Raw genomic sequence first — 26,951 nt, 5'->3', positions numbered from 1 at the left:
AGTTGTCAAGGCGGTGAAAAATTTGTAATTGACAAGAGTCTAAAGAGACCTGCTAGCCTAGCTACAGTAATGCTCTTGACCCACAGACGCAGTGTTGTGAAGTTGTGACACCATGAAAGAAAGAGGCTGGCCATGACCCACCCCCCCTTCAGAATGCACCACTTTAAAGGCTAGCATCAAATAGTCTGTCTTAACCCCCGTGCCATTACTGTATTGCTTATTTCTGGAGTTTTAGAATAGTTACATTTTCCAGTTTTGCCCTTTATTATAACGGCCTTGATGAAGGATGAAATAAATGAATTCAGTACAGTGGCTACTAAATGTGATGATTTATATTAAGTACATTTTTTCTTGGCTTTACTAAAATCTTTACTTTATTTCTACATAATAATTATGTTGTGCAGCAGCTAATTTAAACCCTGTCAGCTTCAGTGTTTTTTCTAAGACAATTAAAGAAAACTACCAGATCAGTATAGTCAAGGAAACATGTAAGCACTCCTACACGCAGACCAAACCACATTTAGTAAACACACAAACTCCATGACTCATTCCCTAACACTTGGTGCACTGCATCAACTTTTCCTCCCTCCTCCCTCCTGTAAGGTGATTTCAATCCTCCAGGGGGTCAGTCCACCGCAAGAGATTGTGGTCCAAACAGAAACACTTAAGCTCTATCTGAAAGGAACAGAGGAAAATTGCAAAGGAATCACATGGGATTAAGTCTGTAAATGGAAACCCAACATTCAACACTTAATATATCTCTGTCCTACCTCTTTCTCTCCCTCTCTCATTCTCTCTCTCTCTCTCTCTCTCTCTCTCGCTTTTTTAATAGAAAGTTTCATTCCTAGACTTATCAAAAATGCCTTTACGATCTTACTTCACTCACATAATAGCAGTTACGATCAATAAAATGAAAACAAATCCAATAAAAAAATACTTTGTGACTCGTTAGGTTAATCTCAAGCTTATTGTGCAGGATTTTAATATACCCATAGGCAATGAAAAAATGCAATGCAAACAACCATTTATTTTATAGAGCATATAAACATGTATGCCCTATCTTGATTACGCCCACTTTGATATTTCTCCTTTAGTTTCATACCTGTGTAATGTCAGCAGGTATTAAAGTACGATGAGCTGCTGTGCTGTTCTGACCTGACACGACATGACCAACCATCATCACAAATCTGTGTGTCTGTCAGCTCACAGTCCATCACTCTTAAACCCATCCATCATACATATCCTCACAAGAGCACTCAGGCCCACTCAATAACCCCCCCCACATCTATCCATCCTAGGCTTTATTAATATAACCCACAGAGACCTGGCTTCCCGCAATGGGCCGTGACAACCATGGCCAAAGACTGACCTGCCTATCTGACCCTCTGTTTGCATGTGTGCGGGTTTGTGTGTGTGTATATATGAGGTTTGTGCCCGTTTCTACGTGAGTGCGCACACATAATATACAGCTTACTGATAGAGCTCTGTGTCTGTGTGAGTCTGGTATGACAGAGAGCAAGAGTAGGGCATGGGCTGATGGACAGAAAAAAAATTAGGGGGAAGGAAAGCCTCCTGAGTTCACTGCCTCTGCTGAGAAACTATCTCTCCCTCCAGTATGCTTCCTTTGACGTCTTATCCATCTTCTTCCTTTCTGAGGCATCTACCTCCACCTCATTCCCCACCTTGGATGTGGTCTTGGGGAGGAAGGAACGGCTTGAGGATTCATCCACGCAGGAGGGGAAGAAATAACATCAAAACGTGCTTATCACATGCACACACACGCACATGCACAACCTCACACGACTTATTATAGCTTTCTGTTTCTTTAATGTGTGTGAGCCCGGCTTTATCTCTGTGCCACGTATAATGGCTCAGAGATGGTATCATCAGAGACAGGCCAGCTTGACTAAATGGGAGCAGCAAATTGACTGTAGTATTAGGAGAGAAGGGCCTCTATCAGACAATCTGATAGGATCCCATTAAAGAAGACTTGCAGATGAATATGATTAGCTTTTCATTCCTCCTAATGGAAACATCTTCTGCAGAGGGGAGGAGATGGAATGTTTTGTAGTGATAGGGCTTTTGTACCACTGATGAGGTTGTTATTGCCTAATTTGGGTAGAAAGCCCATTAAAGTTCTTAGAGGGGACGATGGATGCTCTCTGTAAGTATACTTTCAGTTATGGCTGTGGACCAGTGGTTCACTGTGTGTGGGCAATGTGGTGCTTTAGTAATGTGAAAACCAACCACAAAAATGCCTTCATATTTGCTTTTTTTTTTTTTTTTTTTTTTTTTTTTGTGGTATTTTTATATTTGCCACAAACTGTCTAATGAGTCCGTTCTCTTTCCCCAAAATGAACTGAATGAGGTTTAATGTGCAGTAATGGTTCATGTGTGTGTGCTACCGTTCTGTACTGTTTGTACTGTCTCCACTAGACTGTGACAGAAGTGCTTCATTAGATTATAAAACGCCGATTATGAGCACAACTTCTTAAGAAGATTATTGTTCATTTATAGAAAGTCTTTGGGGTATTGTTTGCTAAGTCCTTCAATAATGACTCGCGCTATTCTCTGTGATCTGTCAAAAGTGGATGAATGCGACGGGTGCTATTTAGCAACGTGTTTGTAGAAGCACTATTTAACTATTGATACAGTTATATAAGATGTTTAATATCAATGCAACGGTAATGGTCTTTCATAATTTTCCTTCATGTCAAAACTTGACACTAAAGGAGCCCAGCGGTGCCTTACGTTCTAGAAGCTTCTGTTTTTATGAATTTTTTAGATCACTGTTGGTAAACTGAGGCATTGTTTGTCATATATCTCCGGTACGTCAGCGTGTGCACCTACTGTGTGCACACATTTGTATGGGAGCCAGTTGTTGCAATATGCATGGATTCCTGACAGCACTAACATGTTGATTGACTAGATCTGCACTGCCAACTCTATAGGGAGCTATAGTGTGCATATATAACACATATATCAGGAGACCAATGCCAAATCCCGTTCATCCTATGTTGTTAGTATCTAGTGAAAATGTGTCCTTCCATCTGTCAGGAAGGAGCTTACAGTGTTGATAAAAGATCAGCAGAAAAAAGGAATTTACAGTGATACCATGGGGAGATAAGAAGCTGTTCTTTTCTATGTGGAGAAAATGGCATTTTTGGGTGTATTTTGTGTCATTCTGTTATTGCTTCAGGGTAGTGTAACCTCTCATTTAATCGCATTTATCTTGATTTTCACTATTTCTGACATATCACATTGCTTTCGACAAGAGTGACGAGACAGAAAGGAGACGCATCCCTCAGCAACGCTTTGTCTGTGTCTTTCTGGCTTGTGCTCTGACGGGACTTTCCTTTCAGCCTGTCAGCCAAACTGCAAATTTGGAGATGATACTACATGTTCACAGATGAGTGTGTCCATGAATCATTTGTCTCTTTTCGTAAGAGAATCTGTTGTATGCACACATCCAGCATGTCCAGCACGTGTAATGTTTTATGTTTGATGGATATGTAAAATCATATTAATTGCAGATCTAATGCGGAATTTACATTTTATGAAAGTAGTGTATTTTAATATACTTTTCTATATCTAAAAAGCCCCTATATCAATAGGAAGACCCCTTCTGGTTACGGTTGGGTTAGAGGGAGGGTGGGTAATTTACCAATGCTCTAATGTTAGTATTTGATGTGTTATGATGTGAGATGTTTGGATAAAAGAAAAAAAATGCAAGTCATAAAAGAAAATATGTATACTTTCTATTAGTCATGCTTGTATTTTTGCACATTTGAGTCCTCTCACATTTGTGGCCCAGATGATTTGGCATTTTGCTGTTTTTGCTTACTTTTTTTCATTCAATTAAAATCTCCTGTAATTCAATAATTGCATAATTCGTTTTGTACAATAAAATCTTGTTGACTGTGAAACCATGTTAATCAAATATAAAATGAAAATCCTGAATTTTAGTAACAATTTATTTGTCTTTTATGGCTGGTATTACCTAATCAGGAAAAAATGTAGCCTACTTAATTATGTCAGTGAAGTACTGCCAGGTAATTTACCTAAGATAAAGCTGCTTCAAATGTAGTGTGGGATATTAAGATTGTAAGAGACAGGATGTGGCAATAAATTAGAGTTATCTTGCAAGAGTCATTACATTATTAATAATTCACTGATTATAGTTCTACTAAACAGGAAAAGGGAACATTCTCAGTCAGATGTCCTGAAGAAGACACAGAAAAATAATAAAATAAAGTAGAAATGGGTGTTTTATAAGACAGCTCTTTAGATAAGTTTTAATCCTCCATTTTTTGATGGAAAAAAAAATAAAGACCCAGCCTCTTGTTTATTCAGGGAATGCAAAACAGGTAGATTTAAAAATTATTTTTTATGTTTGTTTATAATTTAAAACATGCTTTGCAGGGTGGTAAACAGAATGAGCTGTTTTCCTCTTTGTAAATCAAACATAAGGAGATTTTCTTAATTATTAAGATAAACCCGTCCCTTATTTTTGAGCTTTCTGGCTGACACTCCTTAAAATGCATATTCATCAGTTGTGCAGCTCAACTTGAGCTGTCAGGAAAGCCTTGTAAATAAATGAAATACATATTATTATACATTACAGTACAGATATTGGATTATGTGTGTGTGTCAGGGAGTCAGTGCTGTGGGTGTGAACTGGGAGGGTATTCACGACACTGGGTTTAACACTGTGATCACTGGAAGTCATCGGCCCAACCTCATGTCTAATGCTTTTCATGTTTTGTCAGCTGCAGATTTATACGACTCAGCATTAGACTTCTCAAGGTTTGTGTCCAAATTGTGCCATATCCACATTAATCTCAAACTGTCACACAGACTTCATATGATGCTTTAAAATACTCAATGTTTAAAGACCATTTGTTCCCGATTTATTTGTAGTCTGACTAGGAGTCAGTTCTAATAAATTCAGTAGGACTTCTTGTTTAGCAACAAAACAAGAACAAATTACCTGCTCTTTTTGCTCATGAATAAGAAATGAAGGCCATTAGAAATAAAGGTTGCTTTTCCGACGTAAGTCGTGCTCTTTTAGCATTTGTATTTCTTCTCTTCTATCTTTTTTTCCGTGCACTGCTGGTTTCCACGGTGAGGCTTCTTCCTAAGGACAAAAAGGATTTAATATGGTTATTGTAATTGTGTTTTCTGTCTTCTGAACTAAAGACGGAATTGCTTTTGACTTGCAAATATTTCAGATTGAATTGGGCTAAATGACTTTTGTGAAATGTCTCTAACATTCCCTGTGTCATCTTCCTTCTCCTCTCTAAAGGTTAATAGTATATGCTCTGTGAATGACTCACTTGAGTTTACTGTGCCATTCAGTGGCAGAGGAGGTTTGCAGGATCCTCTCTTTCTCGCTTGTGGTGAAACAGTCTTAACTGTATTATGGCAAAACATGGAGGATGAGTGGCTTTAAAAGTAAAATGAATAACCTGCACCAGAGGAGTGAATGGGCAAAAAGTTGAATTACAGCAAGAGTGTGTGTGTTCTTCTGTCTGTGTGACCTCCAGTCGTCAGTGTGTGACTTGAAGGTTGCACTACCACAGACAGATTTTATTAAATGTATAATAAGACGTTTCACTAAATTTATTCTTTCTCCCTGTCATCCCTCCAGGTACGGAGACATGGTTCCTAAGACGATCGCAGGGAAGATCTTTGGTTCAATCTGCTCTCTGAGCGGAGTGTTGGTAATTGCCCTGCCTGTCCCTGTCATCGTGTCCAACTTCAGCCGCATCTATCACCAGAACCAGAGAGCAGACAAGCGGCGGGCGCAGAAAGTACAGGTGAACAAAGTTTTATTTCCCTTCAGCTGAGTCCCAGAGGGTTGGACCTCCAGACCTCCAACCAAGAAGGGAACTCAGACGTCCAGAGAGTCCTCCACTGGGTTCAGGTCCTACTAAGAATAAAAATATATTATGTATATGAATGCACTTGCACTTGCACTTGAGTGAGGTGTACTCGCAAAAAAGTATGAGACACACAATGGTGATAGGTTTACAGTAAACAATTTTTATGGACCCTACTGTTCCTACTTTCCCTCTATTACATGATCTTGAAAATCCTGTTTTTACACAATTAAGAATCAGCTGCTTTTCAGAATTAAACATATTGGTAAGATTAATACATTCCAAAGCATTCCTTTCACTTCCCTGCCTTAATCTTTCTTATTATTCCTATGTAATTCATGCACCCAGCCCTACGTTAGCAAGGAAATGCACAGTTGGAAATTCCTAAATGGAGTATGCAGACTCACGTTTAATAACATCCACTAGGTTCCCTTTCAAATGAAGCCTAATATCATGCATATCAGACTTATAGTTCTTCTCTTTAAGCTTACCCCTAACCCTAAACCTAGCTTAGAGTTCCCAGAAAAGAGTGGATATTAAAAGCTTAAACATCTACTGTAGCCTTATAGGAAAGTTTCAGAAATAATCTCCAAACTTTCGAACACACCTGACATGCATCTCACTTGACAGGGGTAGTGATAATGTCTGTGGAGTTGCCTTATTATCAGAATAACTGATAACACAATTTGTTGAACTAAGCTGGTAGTCTGAATGAGGACTGTTTTTCCCCCGTGGAGTATAGCCTGACCAATATGGGATTTTTGGGGTTGCTGCCAATATATTATGTAATATTGGGTCCTAAAATAAGCTGATATCTGATATATTGACCGATAACAGATTTATTGGCCGATAACCAATATATAATAATAATAATAATAATACATTTTATTTGTATAGCGCTTTTCATATAACTCAAAGACACTTTACATGCAGCAGATAAAACCAGAAACAAACATATTAAAAATGGATTAAAAGCAGGTGCAAAAGGCAGGTATACGAATATATAACAGTTAAACATTAAACATTAAGATTAAGCATTAAAAGCAATCTTAAATAAATGAGTTTTTAAAAGGGATTTAAAGGTGTTGGGGTTGGAGCAGTGTCGGAGAGGAGGTGGGAGGGAGTTCCAGAGGGTACTGGCGGATATATGAAATAAAAAATAACTAATTACTACCAGGAGATATTAAAAAACTATTCATAGAAAGGGAAGGGGGTTATGAATTAAGGACAACATAATTTCAAAACTTTAAAAGTGAGAACGACAAAGAGAAGTTTTTGTGTTTCAATTTGTGGAGTAAAAGTATGGAACAGATTGAAGGTAGAACTCAAAGAATGTCCAAACATCAGCCAATTTAAAAAGAGGTTTAAAGTGATGGTCTGTAGAGGTCATGTGGAAACAAGAGACCCAATCAGGTAGCAGGAATGCAGGGGTCATTATTTCCAAATTCTCAGTTTTTGGGATTGTTAAAAGCCTGACAAGTGTGGAATATAGATGTAAATAATGCATTTTAAATACTTGAACTAAAAAAATGTCACAGGAAGGCACAGTTCCACTCAAACAAATGCATATGTAAAATAGTCCTAGCTCTCTACAAGGACCAAAGATTTACAAGTGGCACCTGAATGCAACATTAAACCCTTCATAGCAGGCACCTGCAGTAGTTAATGAGTGGAATTTCTGTCTGAATCCACTGATGTGTGTATGAAGGACATACATGTAACTTATGAGCCTTACATTCTGATAGACCTTCTACTCATTGACATACTGTTTCCTTTTGTACATTTATCAAGAGTTTTCCAGCTAAAATGACTGATGTATGGCTTCATTCCTTCCAGAGGAAGTTTTGTGTTTTTTATTCTGTGGATGTGATTTAGGATGATACGTATAATAGTGAGACTTCACTAGAGAACTTTGGATGTATGCTACCTTATTATTCTTTTTAGTTATTTATTATTTTATTCTTTACAGCTGGTCGTTATATTTCATGGCTAACATAGGCATGTAGTATGTGGATGTGTGTGTATGATGTTCATGTTGGTGTGTGACTGTGTATATAAGAACTCTTCCATCTTGACCAAATTGAGGACATTTTCACATTTCTCTTTTTTAATTCTTCTTTTCTACTGGCAGTCTGGGGTTTAGTTACATTTCAAGATATTAACAAGTGCTTGGAGACCTTTGGTTGCTTCTGGTCTGAAGAGCCACAAAGATTAATCCCATTATTCCACTGATGTGTGAAAAAGTAACAGTAGTTTTAACAGATCATTTTACATGTGACTACCCCCAATGGGACCCGACCTGGGTGTAATTACTCAATAAAGTCTGGACTTTGTCATCAGTTCCTCTGTCATATGCTTTTTTTTCCCCTGTATCTCCGTGTTGATGTGCTCGAGCATAATGAAAATCTGTACATGTAGCTACAGCGTCTTAAAATTTACAGCTGAAATAAAACGCTCTTAGCACTAACAGAATCTGAACTGTTCAGTGCTGCAAGCCCCACCCTTAAAGTTTCAGAGCTATCAGAAAGTACTACCCCCTGAGCAGGGATTTTTGGCAGTAAAATAAAGTCGTGGAACTAAATTTAGACCCTGGTCCCTGCGGCAGAAACACAGTGAGTTCCTCCAAAGGTTCCTAGCTCTTGGGGTATGATTCCTGCTGTGGAAGCTTCAAAGATCATCTTTTCCTTTCCTGTGTTGTTTTTAGAGCCTCTGTATGGCCCTTAATGAAAGGATGGTGTGTCCATTGGCCAAAGTTGGTAGTCAGCTGATCCGACTGGACTAGTAATCATAGTTTGAGGGCAAGCCTGGCAGTTTTTTTCTGAGATAGATAGTGCTTATTTGGATCCGGTAGAAAGGCACATACTGACACATATTTTCAGTCTCTCATCACTTTCACTCTCACTTCTCTTAGAGAGGCTCCTTTTGCTATTTCTTCTCCTCATCTCTGCTCCTCCACCTCCATCCATCCACCCCCCTCCTCCTCGCCTTTCTCTCTCTGCCTCTCTGTGATTACTGCCATCCATCTCGGCACATGCTCTGGTTGTAGTTTAAATCTGTTTAAAGTCCTGCAGTTCAACCGTGGCCTGACCGCTGCCCAGTCTTAACTAAGCGTAACCTTGACTGCCAAGTAAGACTCCGCTGTGAGCTGGGAGGAAAAGAAGACACAAAGAGACAGGAAAGGGGTTTGAATTTTGGAAGAAGTATCTAGATTGAAAACAGACTGAAACGAATGGGACGTATAGCGTTGACGCAGGAAAGAGAGGGGGGAGAAGTGATGACGAGGAAGGCCAGAGGGAAGGAGGGAGCAGGGGAGGCAAGGGGAGAGCTGGAGGCAATGTGTGTCCTAATGCTGTGTTCTTTCCTGAAATAGCTATCACCCAGATGAGGTGCTGGCTGGAAGGAAGGTGTGTGTCTGTCCACCTGCTTCTGTATGTACTGTATGTGCATCTTAAGTGTGTGCGTCCACACCCCTGTTTGTATGTGTGTGTGGCCACATATAATTCCTGTCAGCTTAGCCTGACCTTGTACTGTCCCACCCTCTGTCCGCACACATCGGTGCAGTGTCCCACACACTGTCCAATACCCGACACCCAAACCTCAAGTGTCTACACCAACTGACCACTGTAGCTTGTGATCACTACACAGTTGTCTCTATCGTGCCTATAATCAGTTCATGATTTATCTGTATCTAATATATTGCTTTTCTCCTTCCACACCATGACTTAAATACCTTAGTAATACTGCCTTAATAATATTCTATCTGGATGCCTTTACCCTAATGAGAGTTATTACTACAGAAAAGAACAGTCTAAGTGCCAAAAATGATGATTAGTTGGCATATGTGGTATTTTAAAGCATTTAGAAAATGCAATCTCTGAATCATCTCTGTCTTTAATTAGAAACAAGATTAAGCGTGGTTTCAGCTTTTGCACCTGAAACCACTGGTATTCATACAAAATTACATATTTAGTTAGCTTCATTACCTCAATTAAGGTTTTGTGATGATCTGTGTTTCTGTCAGACTCAGTCTGTCTGTCAGCGCAATTACACACAAAATACTGCTTTGTTTTTCACAAGTAGGAGCAGGTTTCTCAAGGTTTCTGCTTGTTAAAGGGAAGTTTTTCCTCGCCACTGTCACCAGTCACAAGTGTTTGCTCCTGGAGGGTTTCTGTTGGGTTTCTCTAAATTGGCTTAGAGTCTGGTTTTGACCAACTCTATATGTAAAGTGTCATGAGATAACTTTTGTTATGATTTGGCACTATATAAATAAAATTTGATTTGATTTGATTTTGATCATTGAGCAGATCCATGCAAAGGGATAATGGTTTGAATTGTTTTTCGCTTTAACGTTTGAGAATCCCAGGCCAGAACATTAGAATGGTAACACTTAGAAAAAATAAATTAACCATCAACTAGCACCTCCTTACAAATAAGAACCAATACCTTTATCAATATAGTAACAATCAGTTACACAATCCAGTGGCACCAAGGGACAAAAAGAAGGAAAAAACATAGGTCATAATTTGACCTTTTAACCTAGCGGAGGTTTGTGCTCTCTCAGTGCACATATAAGCACACATACACATAAAATCACAAACACAACTAGGGATGGATATCGGTAAGATTTTATCAATACTACTACTCTTGTCAATACTGCTTATTGATTTGGTATTTTAATGGTATTTTTACCAGTTCTTTTTTCAGATGAGGGTTAGGGTTACAGTTCAGTTTTCTTTGTCCAATTTGTGCCATAATTAATATATAACATATACTGTATATTTTGTAGATGGAAAGTGCAATAGCATTATTTTGAAGTAATCATTATCAAAGGTTCTGATTTTGTCATGTTAATAATGTAAAACAACAAATATGAATAAGTATATACACCAAAAATAAATAGTCTTTCATTCATCATTTTTAAGAATAAGACTGATTGCTGGGTGTTTCTTCATTAGTCTTTTGGCAATGCTGTTGTTTACACACAGCGTCTAGATCTTTAAATCCACCTTCTCTGATCTCTGAACTTATGAATGTCAGATTAGATGATGCTTTGACCATTACAGATTAAATTTATGAACAGATCTATAGTAGAATAATCATCAGGCTACCAACCTCTTTTAATCTCCAAGGTGGCCTCTCTTTATACGTAACGTAAGATAACAAACCTCATTTTTTGGACACATAACGTTGCTGAACCTAGACCTGACCAACTGAACCAGCCTCAAATCATAACACTGCCCCCACAGACTTGTACTGTAGGCACTAGGGATGATGGGTAATGACTTTATCTGCCTCTCCTGTCATACTGGTCCTGATGCGGCTGTCACTCTGGAACAGAGTCAGCCTGGACTCATCAGACCACATGACCTTTATCCATTAAAACTAGGGGTAAAACGGTCCACAGTTGAACCATGAACCACACGGCTTGCAACTTACGGCTCAGTATGCACAGATGCTGCAGTTCAGTTGCAAAAACTCTTAACATGCTACATAATTTCAACTGCTGTCTTTACATTTAACGTAACAGAAACACAATATAATTCACCAAATCTCCATTCAAAGTTTTGGTCAGGAAATGTTAGGCTTAGACGAGGCAGTGTGGTCATGTGACAGGGCATGCTAAACTAGTGACAGTGGTGGAAAAGGCTTCGTTGGAGTAGATGGTGTTGTGTTAAGCTAGTTCATGAGAGAATTTTCTCCACACCTGGGGACATAGTTACTGCCAAGAGGTCTGCACTGTCCCCAGACAATGTAGATATCCGAATTTTTTAAAAAAGGAATTTAAAATTGTAAGTTCATGAGAAGCTCATGCGTTAGTTTGTTTATGCTTTGTTTAGTTCAGCACTGTAAAAAAGGAGCTTCTTGATGTGTTTTGCCCTTTAATTTATCAACTGAGTACAGAATATTTCATTTTCAACCTTTTTCTTTATCTTTGGTCCTTTGAAAACTGCTTTCAGTTCAAGTTTTGACAGAAACTTCCTTGCTATGAGCATTTTGAAGTTATAATAAATGGAAACCAAAGTTGTAGTTGTCTGTTTTTATAATTGTTTTTGCAGTAAAAAAAATATCTGAACTGAACCGAACTTTGACTCTAAACTGTGATATGAACCGAACCGTTGGGTTTGTGAACTGCTCCAGCCCTAATTGAAACACAGTCTAATCTTCATGCTCTCTATCAAACTGATGTTTTTTTTAAGAAATGAGAAGCTCCTCACTGTATTTGTAAGGGTTAAATAACTTGTTTCCAGCCAAAACATAGTAATCACTGCAGTAATTATCCAGTGGAATACTATTTGCTTATAGCTAAATCCACTCAGCTTCTTGAGCAGACAGTATAGGTAGGTGCTTTGACATATACTTGATTTCCTGTCCCAGCTGGTGATAAAGTGAAACCTTTTCTTCTAGTCAATGTGTAGCTACTGAAAAATGCATTACTCTTTAAAACAACTACTGCAGACATGTGTTCAGCTCATTAGATCTTACATCACAGTAATTTAATGTTCGTCAGGTCTAGGTTTGGAAACAACCATCGGTCGTAGTGTAACCTCAGTACAGAGGTTGTGTGATGGAGCCATTATCACTGTATGGTTCAGTCTTCTACTGCTAACGACCGCTCTGATCTTTAATGCCCCACCCGAGCTATGAATTACTCAAGCCTGCCATAGCCTTCAATATGCCATTACTACCTACTACATAGCATGTAGTGTTCTTTAATGCTCCATAACCTTGATGACATATGACCCTCTCAGCCATTAAGCCAACCATTTAACAAATGTCATTGGTCATTTACTGTGAACAAAACGTCACTTGTTCAACATTTATTACCTGCACCTGGTTGTATTTCACAGAGAATCCATTCTTTCTCACATCATTTCTTAGAATAAGGCTGTGTTTAACTGAGAGTAAAATAAGATCGCCATTCAAGATTGCCTTTCACAGTACTTAAACGATGAGGGGAGAGAAGGGAGAGGAATTATTGAGGAGAGGAGGTGCAGCATTAGTCCCACTGCATTTTCCAGCCTCCTCAGTTATCCTCCTGTCTTTTCCCTCTTTTTTCTCTGCTTCCACGCTTAGCCCTCAGCCTTCCCAACCCCCTTCCACATCCATCTTCATTCAGGTCTAATTGTTAGCTGTTCTGGGCTCCCATTACAATTAGCCATCCATCTGGGTGGTGGTGGAGAGACAGCCCCTGATCAATCTCAATGCACACAGGAGAGATGCATGACGATGCCACCAGTTGCTGTGTGCAGCAAAGAGGAACACACAACCCAGACGTAGCACATCGAACTTATCCCTCCTCCATATATTGTTCACAGTCACCACCTTTGTTCTACAATGAATTGGACACACTTTCCTGTCTTGATACATGATCCCGGGAACTGATATTATGTAATCTTTAATCTCTAGGCTCTGCAGAGCTTATTTACATAAAGGTTAAGTCCCTGATGCATCTAATTACAAACACCTCAAAGGGAGCAATATATTAATGAAGTACCATAAAGGGCAAGTGACACTGAAGGATTAAAACAGGAGAACAGGAAATTAAAAACTTCATACTCGTGTCTACATGTAGTGATTGCCTCGGATCTCTTTATTGGTCTCAGGAGAAGAACATGTTCTCCAATGTTCTTCATGTAAATTGTGACAAATGAATATCATCATTTGTTGAAGATCTACCTTTTTAGCTCCTTATATTATACTTAAAGTTCAGTGTATGATGGCAACCAACTGAATACTGTGAGAAAGAGGTGCAAAAAGCTTTGTTGGGTTTTGTTTAGAAGTAGATGATATGTTGATTCTTTTCAATATTGGTCATCGGCCTTAATTTTTTTCTTTAAAGCCAATATTTGATCAGTAGTAAAAATGTTATAAGATATTTGATCAGGCAACTGTGTGGGCAGCACTTGAAGTTCAATTAATGTTAAAAGGGTTCTATGTGTATGTGTATTAATAAGTTTATTTATATTGCTGCATAAAAACCTTAATTATATGAGTGTTTCAATTGTATATTACAGCCAATGTGCTTTAAAAAAAAAAAAAAAATAAAAAAAAATTGGCCTTCAGTTTCAGACTCAAAAATCAGCTGTAGATATTGGCATCAGCCTTAGAAAAACCCATATCAGTCGACCTCTACTTTTGTTTTGTCTCTTCAGGGCTTTTTTAAAATTCTAGTTCATACTCAGATATAGTAGATGAAGGTAATGTGCCGTAACACTGGATAACACTTGCATTGAAAGAGAAGAACAAGTATAGAAAAATGGTGGTGCATCATGATGGATGACCTCCCCCTGTACAGATATCAACAACTCATTTGAGGTAAATGAAAATCCAATTCTTATTTCTTATTTTTGCTTGATTATACACTAATGAAGGCATAATTATGAATATTACATTCCATTTGTGTAGTTCTATCCTCCTAAATCCTACTTAATCTTGTGCAGTGGATCTTCAAAGTAATGAGTACGTGTTAGTGTTTGTTGGATTGTCAAAATCCATCTTAAACCCACTCGTCATGCATCTCTTACATCACAGCTGACAGAGATGCATTTCACATTTTTTGAACATGTTAGGAAAGATTTACCCATTTTCTGTGACTTCACTTTCAATAACTTGAAGACCATAATGTATGCTTCTCTACATTTCAGTCCACCATATGAGGGCTGGCTTCTTGCACCAACTAAAAATAAAAACACTTTAGCTTTTGGGACATTTTGGGATGATTAGCAGTGTCATCAAATCCATATCAAATCCAACCACTTGATTTTTACTTTACCTCCGAAGACCCAGGAAATGTCAGCAAAGTACAAGCTTTTTTTGTTTTTTATTAAATAAGTGCCTATATCGGAAACATCATGATGCAACAGTTTTTTCAGATGCAGTTTTTAAAATTTGTATGGAATGTCCTTTGTGGTGGACAGTTTTCTTTTCTTTTTTTTTTTTTTGTATAAAGTTGTGAAACTTCCATCCACAAATGTGGACAGAAAACCCATAGCTGGGTCTTAGGAGGTTAATTATGTTGGATTAATTGACATAAATATTCTTTAGGATTATACAAATAAATTGCTTCCTGAAGGCATTTCTTGTAAATCTTCCTTTGAATATATAGTCTGTTGCCTGTTTTTCTTGGTAGATCCTGTTTCTAATTGTAGGTGTGGAGTTGAAGAATCTACGCAATTCTTTGTTTCTCGTCCATTCTTGTTCTCGTCTCTGTACAAATTCAATCTCTATTTTGATTTTACTGCCTATGTTTTTACGACTTTGACTGGAAATCTTTGTCTGTGTAGTCCAGTTGGCATGTTGAAACTTAGTGAATAGTAAAACTACTGTTTCTTGTAGTTCATGAGCATTACATTGACTTGAGGCTGACATGGCATAAACAAAACAAAAACAAGCTCTCTCTCTCTCCCTCTCCCTGTCTTGGTCCCACACTCCCTTTGCTCTAAATCACCTCACTATTGTTTCTAGCCCTCCCTCGGAAGGTTGAAGTCAAACGGCAAAGATGACTTCTAGCTGAGAGTGTTTTGACCTTCTAGAGAATCGATAAAGTCGACTGCACATGGCAAGACCAAATCCAGAGATGAAGGGATGTTGATGGGAGGACTTTACTGAAGGGGGGTCAAGAGTAGTGCTAGGAATTATGTGGAAAAACATCCTAAACATCAGCATCACAGCAGCTTCCACTGCAAGCCTGTACCGGTTCTGATGTCTATAAAGTGGAGGTAATCCCAGCTTAGCAAAGGTATTTTGTCTCTGAGTGGTGTTAGTCCGAGGTTAAGCTGTCTTTGAGGCAGAGAGGCTGATATCTGTGGACCACATGTTTTTGAGGACTTGATTCCCTCAGAATCAATTCTTGCCATTGTCCGTTGCTTCACCAACTCCCAGATGGATTTTCAACAAGTCCATTTTAGCTAAAGTCTCTCCCAAAATCCGTCTTTTCCTATCTATTTGTTATCTTTGTTTGCTCCTTCAAGTGTGTGTTATTTTACAGCACCATACCTTAGAGTATGCAACTGACTGTTTTCCTTGTGGCAGAAATGTCAACAAGTATAAAAGCAACTCCTGAGATGAGTGGCAGCTGCACAACAAAATGAGACTTTTCCTCAGCGATCTACATGAATGTGTGTGGTAGAGGGTGTGTTTCCTCATCAGATGGTCTCCATTCCCTTGTATGGTTCCAAGGCAGGCCTGAGGCAGAACCTAATCTGGTCTCATAGCTCAATTGCTCCACTTTTCACTCAGCCAGATCCTATATAGGCAGTCTAGCAAAGCAGAAACTCACAAGGTGCCATGAATTTTTAACTTTTACTTTCAACTAAAAAATGAACTTCTAAAAAAACTTCCTGGCAATGCTCAGTGGAGTATGGCATGGGAGCTGAGTGGATATGTAGCGTTTTTTAATCATTTCAGGATATGCCAGTTTAGATCCCTCAGCTGGCAGCAAGCAGTGTTAAAATGAAACATTTGTGCTGGCTAGCTTCCTATAGCCATAATCTTAAAAGTGTGATTGATCCTAAATTGTGGCTCGGTGGCAAGAAGAAGGAAAACAAAGAGAGAAGGGGTGTTTGGTTCAGTGCATTGGCGCTTTGCTGTGTGAAAACATCTGGACTCTTTCAAGCAATGATACTGAACATTCTCTTTGAAAGGCTGACGATGGCTGTTTCTTTTAGTCGTGTAACACATTAAACAAATATAAAACATAATTTTTGCATAAAAAAAGTCAAATCAAAAAAAAATATTTTACACTTAAATGCCTGGGGTCCTAAATAAAAAATGTTCTCACTTTCCTGTAAAAAAAAAAAATAAATAATAATACATTTAAAAAAAAAAAGGACATCTAGTTCATGGTCTTAAAATCTGGGCCAAAAAAAACAACTTTAAAAATCACCAAGTTGTACACACTGTTTATGGCATTTGGATCATGTCTCAAAACATCTAAAGTTTATATGACAGGTGTTTCTGTGAATTGGTCAAAGAATAATCTGTAGGAGATGAAATACAGTTCTTGTGAAAAAGTTTTAATCTTTCCAACTGAACAGATGATATTACTTTTACTATGTTTGCTCTGTTCATGTGATATATGGGGTTTATGTGACTGTGCTGCGTGTGTCTATGTGTGATGCATTATGCAGCAGACACAGTCTTGGCCATGTAACATCTATAAGGTATGTGTGTTTACGTTAATGAAAGCCTTATGTCTGTAGTTTCCTTACACTTCCCTGTGTTGTGAATGATGCTTCAGTAGCAATTCAGGCTTAATCTGTTGTGCTGCGGATGTGCCTGAAAGCACAGATGGGCCTTAGACAGAAGCACCCGGGTCCCAGAGGCCTAGGGAATCTATCAGAGAACTGCAGAAGTAGATTCAATCTAGTGGGACATGTACGTAACATCCCCTCCATTACCCCTGTGCTGCCTGGCAACCATCGCCACAGTCACAGGCTCTTGTTTGCATGGTGACCCCAGAGAGATACTGCTATTGGCTAAGCACAGTGCCAGATCATAAAGAAGGGTTATCCCAAAGGCTTATGGGAATGCTGTGCCAGCACAAATGTACATAGGTGTTAAAGTGTGAGGGCACAAAAAGAGGAAGGGAAACTTGTCAAGGAGAACAGGAAAGTGAGAGGGGAAAAGCCAAAAGATAGGAACATGCTGTTTTCAGTGCAACCAAAATAGATAAGATGGTAAACCGAGTTAAGGGACTTTGGCTTGCGCTATAGATTAACAGCATGTGTGTGCTCACATGCATTTCTGTTTATCTCCCCTGCTTCTTTTTAGATTACTAAATCACAGCATGCGCTACCTGCAGGTCAACAAACATTGCCACGTTTTAAATGAAACTCAAGTGATGGGATGAGCTCAAATTATCATATATTACCATAATGTTAGTGTGGCACACACATGTATCCGCTGGTCCTCTCTATGGCTCATATGTATAAAATTAGATGGAAATTCAGCTATAAAAACAAGGCATGCATGTATATATGTGTATATATATGTGCATGTAAAGATATCCACAGACTCAATTAACCTCTTTGAAGTGGAGGAGCAGCCAACCAAAGGAGACTGCTGCCTCTTCAGCATTCACAAAGCTCACATTATTCTTCACCAATTTCTGTTCATTGGAACCAGTGTTTTATTTTTAGCTCATAAACCAGTGGAAACGCAGAAATACACTCACTTTGAAGCTTCACGTAACCTGTCACCCAACTCCTGACTTTGATGAGAAAATGGCAGGCCTTTGAGGAATGAGTGACTCAGATTACACTATCCTGTAAAAGCAGTTGTTTTGATAACTGAGAGCTTTACTGAGACACATATTTCCACATAAACCTGCCTTGCCAATCTTATGTGCTCTCAGACATGTCTCCATGCACATCCAGTCACTGCAGTGTGCTTTGGTTGTAGAGCTAAAGTATTTCAGAATTCTTACAGCAGTCTCTAAGAACGATGTATGTATAAAAACTATCTACAGACCATAAAGCTTTTTTCTTTTCGTTGTCTCGTTGCTGAATTCCCCAAGGGAGTGATGTGAAAGTGAGAGAAAAGAGTAAAGGCTGGACTGTGCACTAACAGTACTGTACACAACTGAAGAGTAGAGATGCATTCAAGTCAACATGAATACAGTAGCTCTGGAGTGAAGATGTAGAACACTGTGGTCTTAGATGCTTCTTTGATTTATTTTACTTAACGAATCAATCCCAGCATCACATAAAAAGCCATAAGAAGCTCAAATAAATTCAAGTCATCATTCAAAATACAGAGCGACACTTTTAACTGCTCAATTCATTCAAGTCTTACCTGCACGCCTCCTGGCTGCTCTTCTAACTGGTTTTCAACCCAAGGAGTGTGTATCATGTAGTCAGCATAAATCATTCATAAGTGTTCCAGGAGATCAGAGTGAATTTATCGCAACAGATCAAAGTGAATGACTGAAGCACATGTTTGATTTGATCTATAAGATCACAACTAAAGCGCCAAGCATGTGAAAGCGCTGTAGCTTAAATCAGAGGGATGTGTCAGAATAATTCCCATTCACTCTGACATGGAGTGTGGTATATACACAGACTGACATTTGGTATCTCTGGGTTCTTGTTCTTTGCAGAAAGCCCGCTTGGCCAGGATACGAATATCCAAGACAGGAAGCTCCAGTGCCTTCCTTCATAGCAAACGCAACGGCCTGTTCAACGAAGCTCTGGAGCTTACGGTAAGATAACCCTCTGAGCCACAGACACCTCAATGCTTCACTGGTGTCTTGTTATGGTTTTGGTCAGAATTACCCAACCCCAAAATTACATATTTAAATTTGTACTGGCAGCACAGGAACATTGACCTGTCCATGTTTTATCCAAAGTAAAGCAGCTCTGAGAGGAATATACTCAAACATTTGGATGTGTGCCTTGCTGTTCCTCCTTTATTTATCAGTTCCTAGAATGCACACATCATCCTATCAGAGCAGCAAACTGTGATTTCATTCGATAACTTCTAATGTGAGCATCTTTGAACCCAGCTGCCCAGCTAAGGAACAGGCTTCAGGCGATGCGGCAGGAAATGTAAACACAACTCAAGGATGTTCCTTGCCTCACAAAAATGTTGCGGTCCACAAGCACTACACTGGCCTGGGGCCGACACAGCACAAAACAAAAACAAGTGCTTTCTCCTCCCTGTTTTTCCCTCCTTTTCTCTTTAGTAGCAGCAGTAGCAGTACTTACACTCAAGCAATGGCTGATTAATTTATTATTTCCATATTATTGTCTTACAACAGGCTGCACCTCAAAGGTTGGGGATGAGGTTTATGTGTATTTACCTCCACTAAAAAAGTAATTTAATCACTTCTATCTGTTTGTTTCTTTGTTTGTCTGTAGTGTTATGCAAAACTACTGCAGTGCTTTGATCAAACAGGCAAACATATTAAATTTGGGACCAGATAAATAAAAATGGGCAGATCTTCAATTTTTTCATTGTTTTTTAATTGAGAAACGTAGTATTTGAATGAAAATGTATGAAGAAGATGTTCTTTATGACACTCACAAAAACATATTTTATTTAATGTAGTTAATATCTTATAATTTCTCAGGCTCATTTAATACTTAATACAGCGTAGATAGATTCTTGTTTTTAAGTTGTATTGATAGTAGAGCTGAAATTGTAGAATATTACCATTTTTCCACAGGACTAGTACTTAATGTATCCATACACAACATTGTACTGTAGACAATAGGTAATAATAAGCAATAATATTGACAATAAAATGAGAGTAAAGTTTTCCTATTTTGGATATTTTGCATCACTAACTTCAGATTGACTAAACACAAAATTGTCTGTTTTCCACTTCTTTGACTAAACTGGCTTATTTAAATTCATGAGCAGTCAGTTACCTTCTGCATGGATAAATGGATCTTTCATTTTTTGTTTGCTTGGTTGTTTATTTTTTTGTGTGTCCTGTATCATACTCAATGGCCAGTTTTAGCTTAAAGGGCTCATATTTTGCCAAACCCACTTTTATTAGTCTTTGGTACATTTATTTGTGTATTCGGACCCTAATAGTTCCAAAAGTTTGAATTTGAACCCTCCAGGTGCTGCAAAGCTATCTTTATATTCATTCCGGCAAAAATTGAGTGGATTTCTACAACTCATTTCAATTCCTGCTTAATTTGTTACGTTTTATATCTAGTTATGTCATGACATTTGCACTTATAAGGTCAAGACTTCCAACAAACATTTCTCAGAGTATGACATAATTGTTTGTCAGCAGCAGCGGTTGTAGTCCACACTGAAAATATGTCCAAAAGGTTCAGTTGTTGGTTGAAAAAGACAGAGCTGCACAGCCAACAACCTGGAGGTTGGTGGGGCGTGAAGTGGCTCATTTGCATTTAAAGGGCCAGCGCTCAAAACGACCTTTCTGGTGTCATTACTAAGAAATACGGTTGAAGATGGACCTGTGGAGTTGAATTAATGAAGAATTCAGACCCAAGCAGAGCATTTACAGTTTACTTAAACCACGGGGAAATATTTTAAAATGCATAATTCTATTTAAAAAAGTAAAATATCACTCCTTTAACAAGAAAAACTTAGTCACTGGTGGTGAGGATAACAGATGTGTTGCTTATGGCAAAAGTCAACAGCTCGCATGAAGATATATTCCTCCTCAATAAAATGTTAATTGCTGTCAAACCCAAGTGTAATTTTGTAATTACACTTGGTTTTGATGTACTTACAACATGTACAGCACCATGCAGCGTGGTGCTGTGTGGTTTGTCGCTCAGCAGATCAAGCTGTTTCCACTCTCTACAGTATGTTGGCCACCTGGGTGGTGAGCCGTAGCCGCCTCCAGACAGACTGCTGATACGGGCCTCCAGTCTCATGTATAGAGATGGACAGAAATAACTCAGCCTAAACACCTGTGTTTTACTGCTGTGTTAGGTAAAGAATAAGCAGCATGAATGCAGGTGAGTGGTTGGCTAGGACAAACTGCGCCATCAGTGCAGGAATATACGCTCTCAGCAAAGATACCTCTACTTACAACACAAACCACACACTTAACAAACAGAAAATTGCTCCTACAAATCTCCCAAACATGGCATTTTACTTGCCTTTCGGCAGTGCTATGGAGCATGCTGGATCAGGGCAGTACATTTTGGCTTTGTTGTTTTTTTATTTTTTTAACAAACAACCCAATGCATTCTTCTGGGAAACACTGACGCAACCCATTGAAATTCTGTATATGCGAAACATCACTGCATCACTGTGCTTCTGACAGCATCAGCGTTGGCGATATACTGATGAGACGCCTTCCGCAGAGCCGGAGCTGAGGCTATTACGGCCTGTGTTTGTAGCAAGTAATGCAGAGAAATCTGTCATATGACTCCTGACGGTTTTAGATGTTTCACATGACAGATTTCAAAGTTTGTATCCTGTTTACGTGCAAAAACCACCAATGTTAAATAACATTTCTTTCTTTTGGTCTTCACAAATGGATTCTTTTGTTATTTTGTTTTCATCACCATGTCTTCCTCAAGACTTGACAGTCAAATTATTTATTGGACATGCAGGAAGGTGAACAAAAAACTACAGTATGTTTATAATAATGATATTTCTGTTGTCTTTGCTGGTTCTTTTGCTTTCTACGAGGCTCCACATCCGACCATAGTCTACTCATTCGCTGACTCACCTCACTTCTGCCTAGAAATGAGCTTTGTATTTGAACTCAAAATAGCAGTCTTTAGTTTATGCACAGATAAATATACACATAAACAAGCCCTGGCACAAAAAAACATATATATATATATATATATATATATATATATATATATATATATATATATATATATATATGGAAAACAAGTCATTAATGAGGTGCCTGTAGCCATCCTTTGCAGTAACAGAGATGGAGGCAAAATGTCACGATGGAAATTTTTATATGAATTGTATAAACTGTATATTCATTAGGAGTTGTGCAAGAAGTCGCTCCTCCGGTGCAGATCAATGCACCGGCTCCACTGATGTTAGCAGACATGGCTCTCAGAGTGAGAATAGTAATGTCCGTGTGTCTGACTGGCATGACTGGGGCTCTGACGGCTGTCTGTGCTCGGTGCTCGGCTGTGAACACTAGTAAAACTCTACCTGTCTGTTCTGCTTTTTGTCTCCTTCTCCAACTGAAGCAACTTCCATACAAGATGAACCTTTCAGATCAGGTACAGAGACAGCAGCCGGCCGCACACCCACTCCCACATCTGATTAGTCTTCCTGAAGGAAAACGCATGGAGCTGTTCATTCTATGTGTGTGTATGTGTGTTTTAACAGAGTTCCACCGAGGAGGAGCAGCGGTTAAGCAAGTCTACCTCCCTGTTAGAGAGCCAGCACCACCACCTGCTGCACTGTCTGGAGAAAACCACTGTGAGTGTACACACTCACACACACACACACACACACATAATTTAATAATAGCAATATTTCAGTTTTTTCTTTTGTTTTTTGTTATATCTGTTCTGCTTTTCCCCCATTATGTACGCATTCAAATTAAATGCGCATTTTAAAATAATAGTAATAAGACTACCAACAGTGCAGTCATCCATATTTTTGCTCTGATTGTGCTTATTAGGGGAAAATGTCTGACAGCCAAGCATAATGAGCATAGATCTGCAGTTCATGTAAGTGTATGTAGGAAAGTGCAGACCACCGTAGCGTGATGTCCAGTACATTGCGTGTCCCCTATGATACACGCTTGTCTGGATTTATGATATAAACATGTCTGTTTCTATGTGGTACAACTCAAATGACAAGACACTGATAAGGGTAGCATACAGTTGTACACAAACACACATTGAAACTGCCTGTACGTGCGGGGAAATGGACGACATAAAGAGACACACGAATGTGAGTGTGTTCTGAGCCAACTTCTAACACACACTTTCCAATAAGTGAGCGCATCCACACACTCTCCATTCACACGTAGTAACCGTACACATACAGTATCTATATAGAAATAACCATACATTCCCTGAGGAGTTATTAACACACACTGTGAAGCAGAAAATTGTTATATCAAGCCATTGACGGTACACAGTCATAAATATAAATGTTGTAAACGTCAGATCTTTTCTATGTCTCTCTCTCTCTGTCTGTCTCCTCCCTTTCCTGGTGTCATTGTCTCTGTGTTTGCAGAACCATGAGTTTGTGGATGAGCAGTATTATCAGCAGAGCTACCTGGAGGGGGGGCTGCAGAATTACCCATCGCGAAGCCCCTCCCTCTCCAGCCAAGACGGCATGACAGGCACATGCTGCACCCGCCGAAGCAAGAAGCACCACACCCCTTTACCTAATGCCAGTGCCCCAGCTCACATGCAGCCTTTGACGCACACGCACACACACCAACAAGGCTTGCAGGAGCTCAGCACCATTCACATCCAGCCCCTCAGCACCAGGTAAGGGCAACAACTCCCAAAGCAAACTGCAAAGATACTCTGTTTGTGTTTTGGTTATAACATTATAACCCTGTAATGACAAACGTATCATATTTGATACATGAGTTTTGAAGCCCTCTACATGATCAGTGTGATATTTCTTTTTTTCTTGAAAAACCTGATGTATACAATTAGATACATGCAATACATGGGTAATCCACCAGGGGGGAGGAATTCGTTCACCAGAGGTCTTTCCAGTGACACAACAAGATTGTCATTAATGAGGAAGGAGGCAGAACTTTGCCAATTTTGAAAAGGAGTTACCAATTTGTTAGACATGTTTGTGTTATATTATGTTTTTGTTTGTTCAAAAATAATAATATTTGAGCATTGAGACCTGATGTATCAAATATGATACAAAATTGAAACACATACATGGAAATTGATAGTTGGAAAACAAATGTTTTTAGTTGTGCAGAAGGACCAATAAAGGCTCCAGTTTCAAAGAACTGGAAATTTCTGTCAGTGATTTATTGGTTCAGGCTTTACAGGGTTAATATTCAGTAAATTTTAGATGTCATTTTCTCACTCACTGTGCTTGTATGGTTTCATTTCTTATGCAGCATAGTCATTTGCTGATCTGATATTTGGCAAAACAAGCAAAATATATGCTATATGGAAAAGAAGTTATTCCCAAATGTTATTAAGGGGATTTGTTTCAAAACATAAAGTTATAAACACACAGCTGCCTTCCCCCGAAAATCCTGTTAGTCCTGCTTGTTATTGGATGTAAATGCTGTTGCATGTTGCACCAGCTTATGAATAACATTAACCAGGCCTTCATGCCACCCTGTTTCTAAAATCCCAATCTATTTACTTTTCAGTAGTCTCAACAACATTATAAGTGAGTGGTTCACTTACTTCTGGTCATACTAAATAAGAGGGATTTTCTCCAGGAGATTAACTGCATTAACAACCCTACAGATTTTTTTCCAGTTAATTTTGGAAAAATCATTCATTTGCTTTAGCTTTTGACGTGACAGTTTCTGTGTTTAGGTTTTTTCTTCAGGCATTAGTTTGTAACCTCAATCCTGCATTAAATACTGACACAGTCATTTTGGCAATAGGAGGGTGGTGAGATTCCAACAGCTTCTGAATCATTGTGATTATACGTTATCAGCTTTAAAAGAGAGAATTTTTAACCTGTATTCACATTACGGCCATTTCATACACTGGTTTTGGTTTCTTTTTTGCATTTTTTTTAACATCTCTGTTGCTATTGAACTTAAAGGACCTATATATGGAATTTCTACTTTTATATCTTAAAAAAAATACCTAAAATTATTATTACATTCTTAAGGATATAGAGTTCTTAAGTTACGCCAAAGATGCCAGTGTATTGGATTGTAATGATGAGAACCGAGTCTGTTTGTTCTAGTGGTCCAGGGGTTTTAAGTGACCACTAGAGGGAGTAGTGAGTTAAACTGTACAAAAAATGGAGGTGATTTTACTGTGAATGTTTATACCTTCATAAGCCTCATAATTAAACTCATCCGTGTAGAGGAAACTGTGATTTCAGTATCAGACTCCATTCTTTTAACTCAAGGCTGTGTCCACTGGTGAAAACAACAATGCTTCTGTTTTTGACACTTTGTCACTTTTTCAACTGGTTTCTTAGCAAATTAGCATTAGAGTTAGTTTTCAACTCAATAGGAGACCAGCAGAGTGACTCACTACTCCATTTAGTGGTCACATACAGTCAGTGACACTTTGGCCCTCGGCTGTGAATAAATTTAGTGTAAATGTCTGCATCATATTTAATATTGCAGATAATTTTAGGTAATTTCTTTAGTAGAAGTACTAAATATATGTAGTTTACAGGGTTCCTGTGGGGTTTTACAAAGTCTTGAATTTACAAATCTGCATTTAATAGCCTAAAAAGTCTTTAAATGGTATTAAATTTTATATGTTTGGTCTTAAGTTATGTTGCCATAAACTTATTCACTGTATTGTTTAAATATGAAAGTAACGTTAGTCTACGCAGTTCCACCCGTTCCAACCCGACAATTTATATTGAAAGTAGGAACTAATTATTGCTAACTTTACAGCTCCTGGTGAGAAATAACGCAGAACAATGGGTATCAAGGCACTGGAGTAAATAAATATGTTTCCTAATTCTAGGAGTCACAAATTTTTGCCAGTATGGCCATGAAATGGGCATTAAATTCTGCTCTAAGTAGTCTTAAAAAGGTCTTAAAAAGTCTTAAATGTAACTTGTAGAAACCTGTAGGAACCCTGAGTTTAACAAAACAATTATCAGTATGTTTATTAAATGTCTAAAACCAATTGATTCTCGGTGGGTTTGGTATTAACCCTTAAAGACCTAGACCTATTTTTGTGGTGACTTCCAGTTTAATTATTCTCAAAATTTAACCTTTCCTAAGCAATTTATCACCATTTTCTATGATTTTTCAGTGAAAATCAGGTATTTTCTTATTTGTAATGTATTGATCATATAGATGTTCATAAAAGCTTACAGTAAATTCAGAGCAAATTTAATAAGCACAATATATCATTAATTAAACATAAAAAAACAAGCATCTTCAACCGCTGTCATTTGCCAGACTACATGGGTTTTACTGGTGACTCAATGTTGTAGAAGATGACAGTGTTTCCACATTCACTACGGAGCCTCTCAACGTCCAAATGGGTCAAATCTGAACAAAACAAAACAATGAAAAGCTGAGAAACTACATTTTGCCTGAAATATTTTATTGCATCACTAGGATTAGTGGTTCCAAAGTTATTAAACATTTTGTATTAGGAGATGCTTTTAGTCTTCGGTAGCTGTTTCAGGTCTTTGGGGGTTAAAAGTGGATTAAATGTGTTGTTGAATTAGCATACAGTAAAGTCACATCTTAAAATACTTATAAAAAAGTAAATAAAAAGAAAAGGTTTTTGGATACACCTAAATTTGTACACAATCTCAAATATTATCATGAAATATTTGTGGAAAAATCTCTTTTTATGTTTCAAAAGGTGTGGCTACATAAGAACAAACAAATGCAAATAAAACTAAAACTAAATTCTTGACAGTTTCAACTTGTCATCTCCTGGATGTGTTTCGTTATTTGGCTGAAACATCCAGTTTTGACCTCGATGGGACAGAGCA

At 38.3% G+C, this 26,951-nt stretch overlaps 1 protein-coding gene across 5 annotated transcripts in view; it reads left to right on the top strand.

The window, feature by feature from the left end:
- The window catches only part of kcnd3 (potassium voltage-gated channel, Shal-related subfamily, member 3), a 141,325-nt gene that overhangs the window by 110,923 nt on the left and 3,451 nt on the right, over positions 1–26,951 (top strand). For 4 of the 5 annotated variants that reach the window (XM_030138920.1, XM_030138921.1, XM_030138924.1 and 1 more), the window contains exons 3-7: positions 5,651–5,819; positions 18,982–19,083; positions 22,538–22,570; positions 22,680–22,772; positions 23,541–23,800. In XM_030138920.1, coding sequence (XP_029994780.1) covers positions 5,651–5,819; positions 18,982–19,083; positions 22,538–22,570; positions 22,680–22,772; positions 23,541–23,800 — 657 coding nt within the window. The remainder of the gene's footprint in view (positions 1–5,650; positions 5,820–18,981; positions 19,084–22,537; positions 22,571–22,679; positions 22,773–23,540; positions 23,801–26,951) is intronic. The other variant, XM_030138925.1, reaches the window with a different exon arrangement.

This window comes from Sphaeramia orbicularis, chromosome 7 (genome assembly GCF_902148855.1).
Source record: "Sphaeramia orbicularis chromosome 7, fSphaOr1.1, whole genome shotgun sequence".
Lineage (NCBI taxonomy): Eukaryota > Metazoa > Chordata > Actinopteri > Kurtiformes > Apogonidae > Sphaeramia > Sphaeramia orbicularis.
This window is presented reverse-complemented; position numbering and strand designations above follow the sequence as displayed.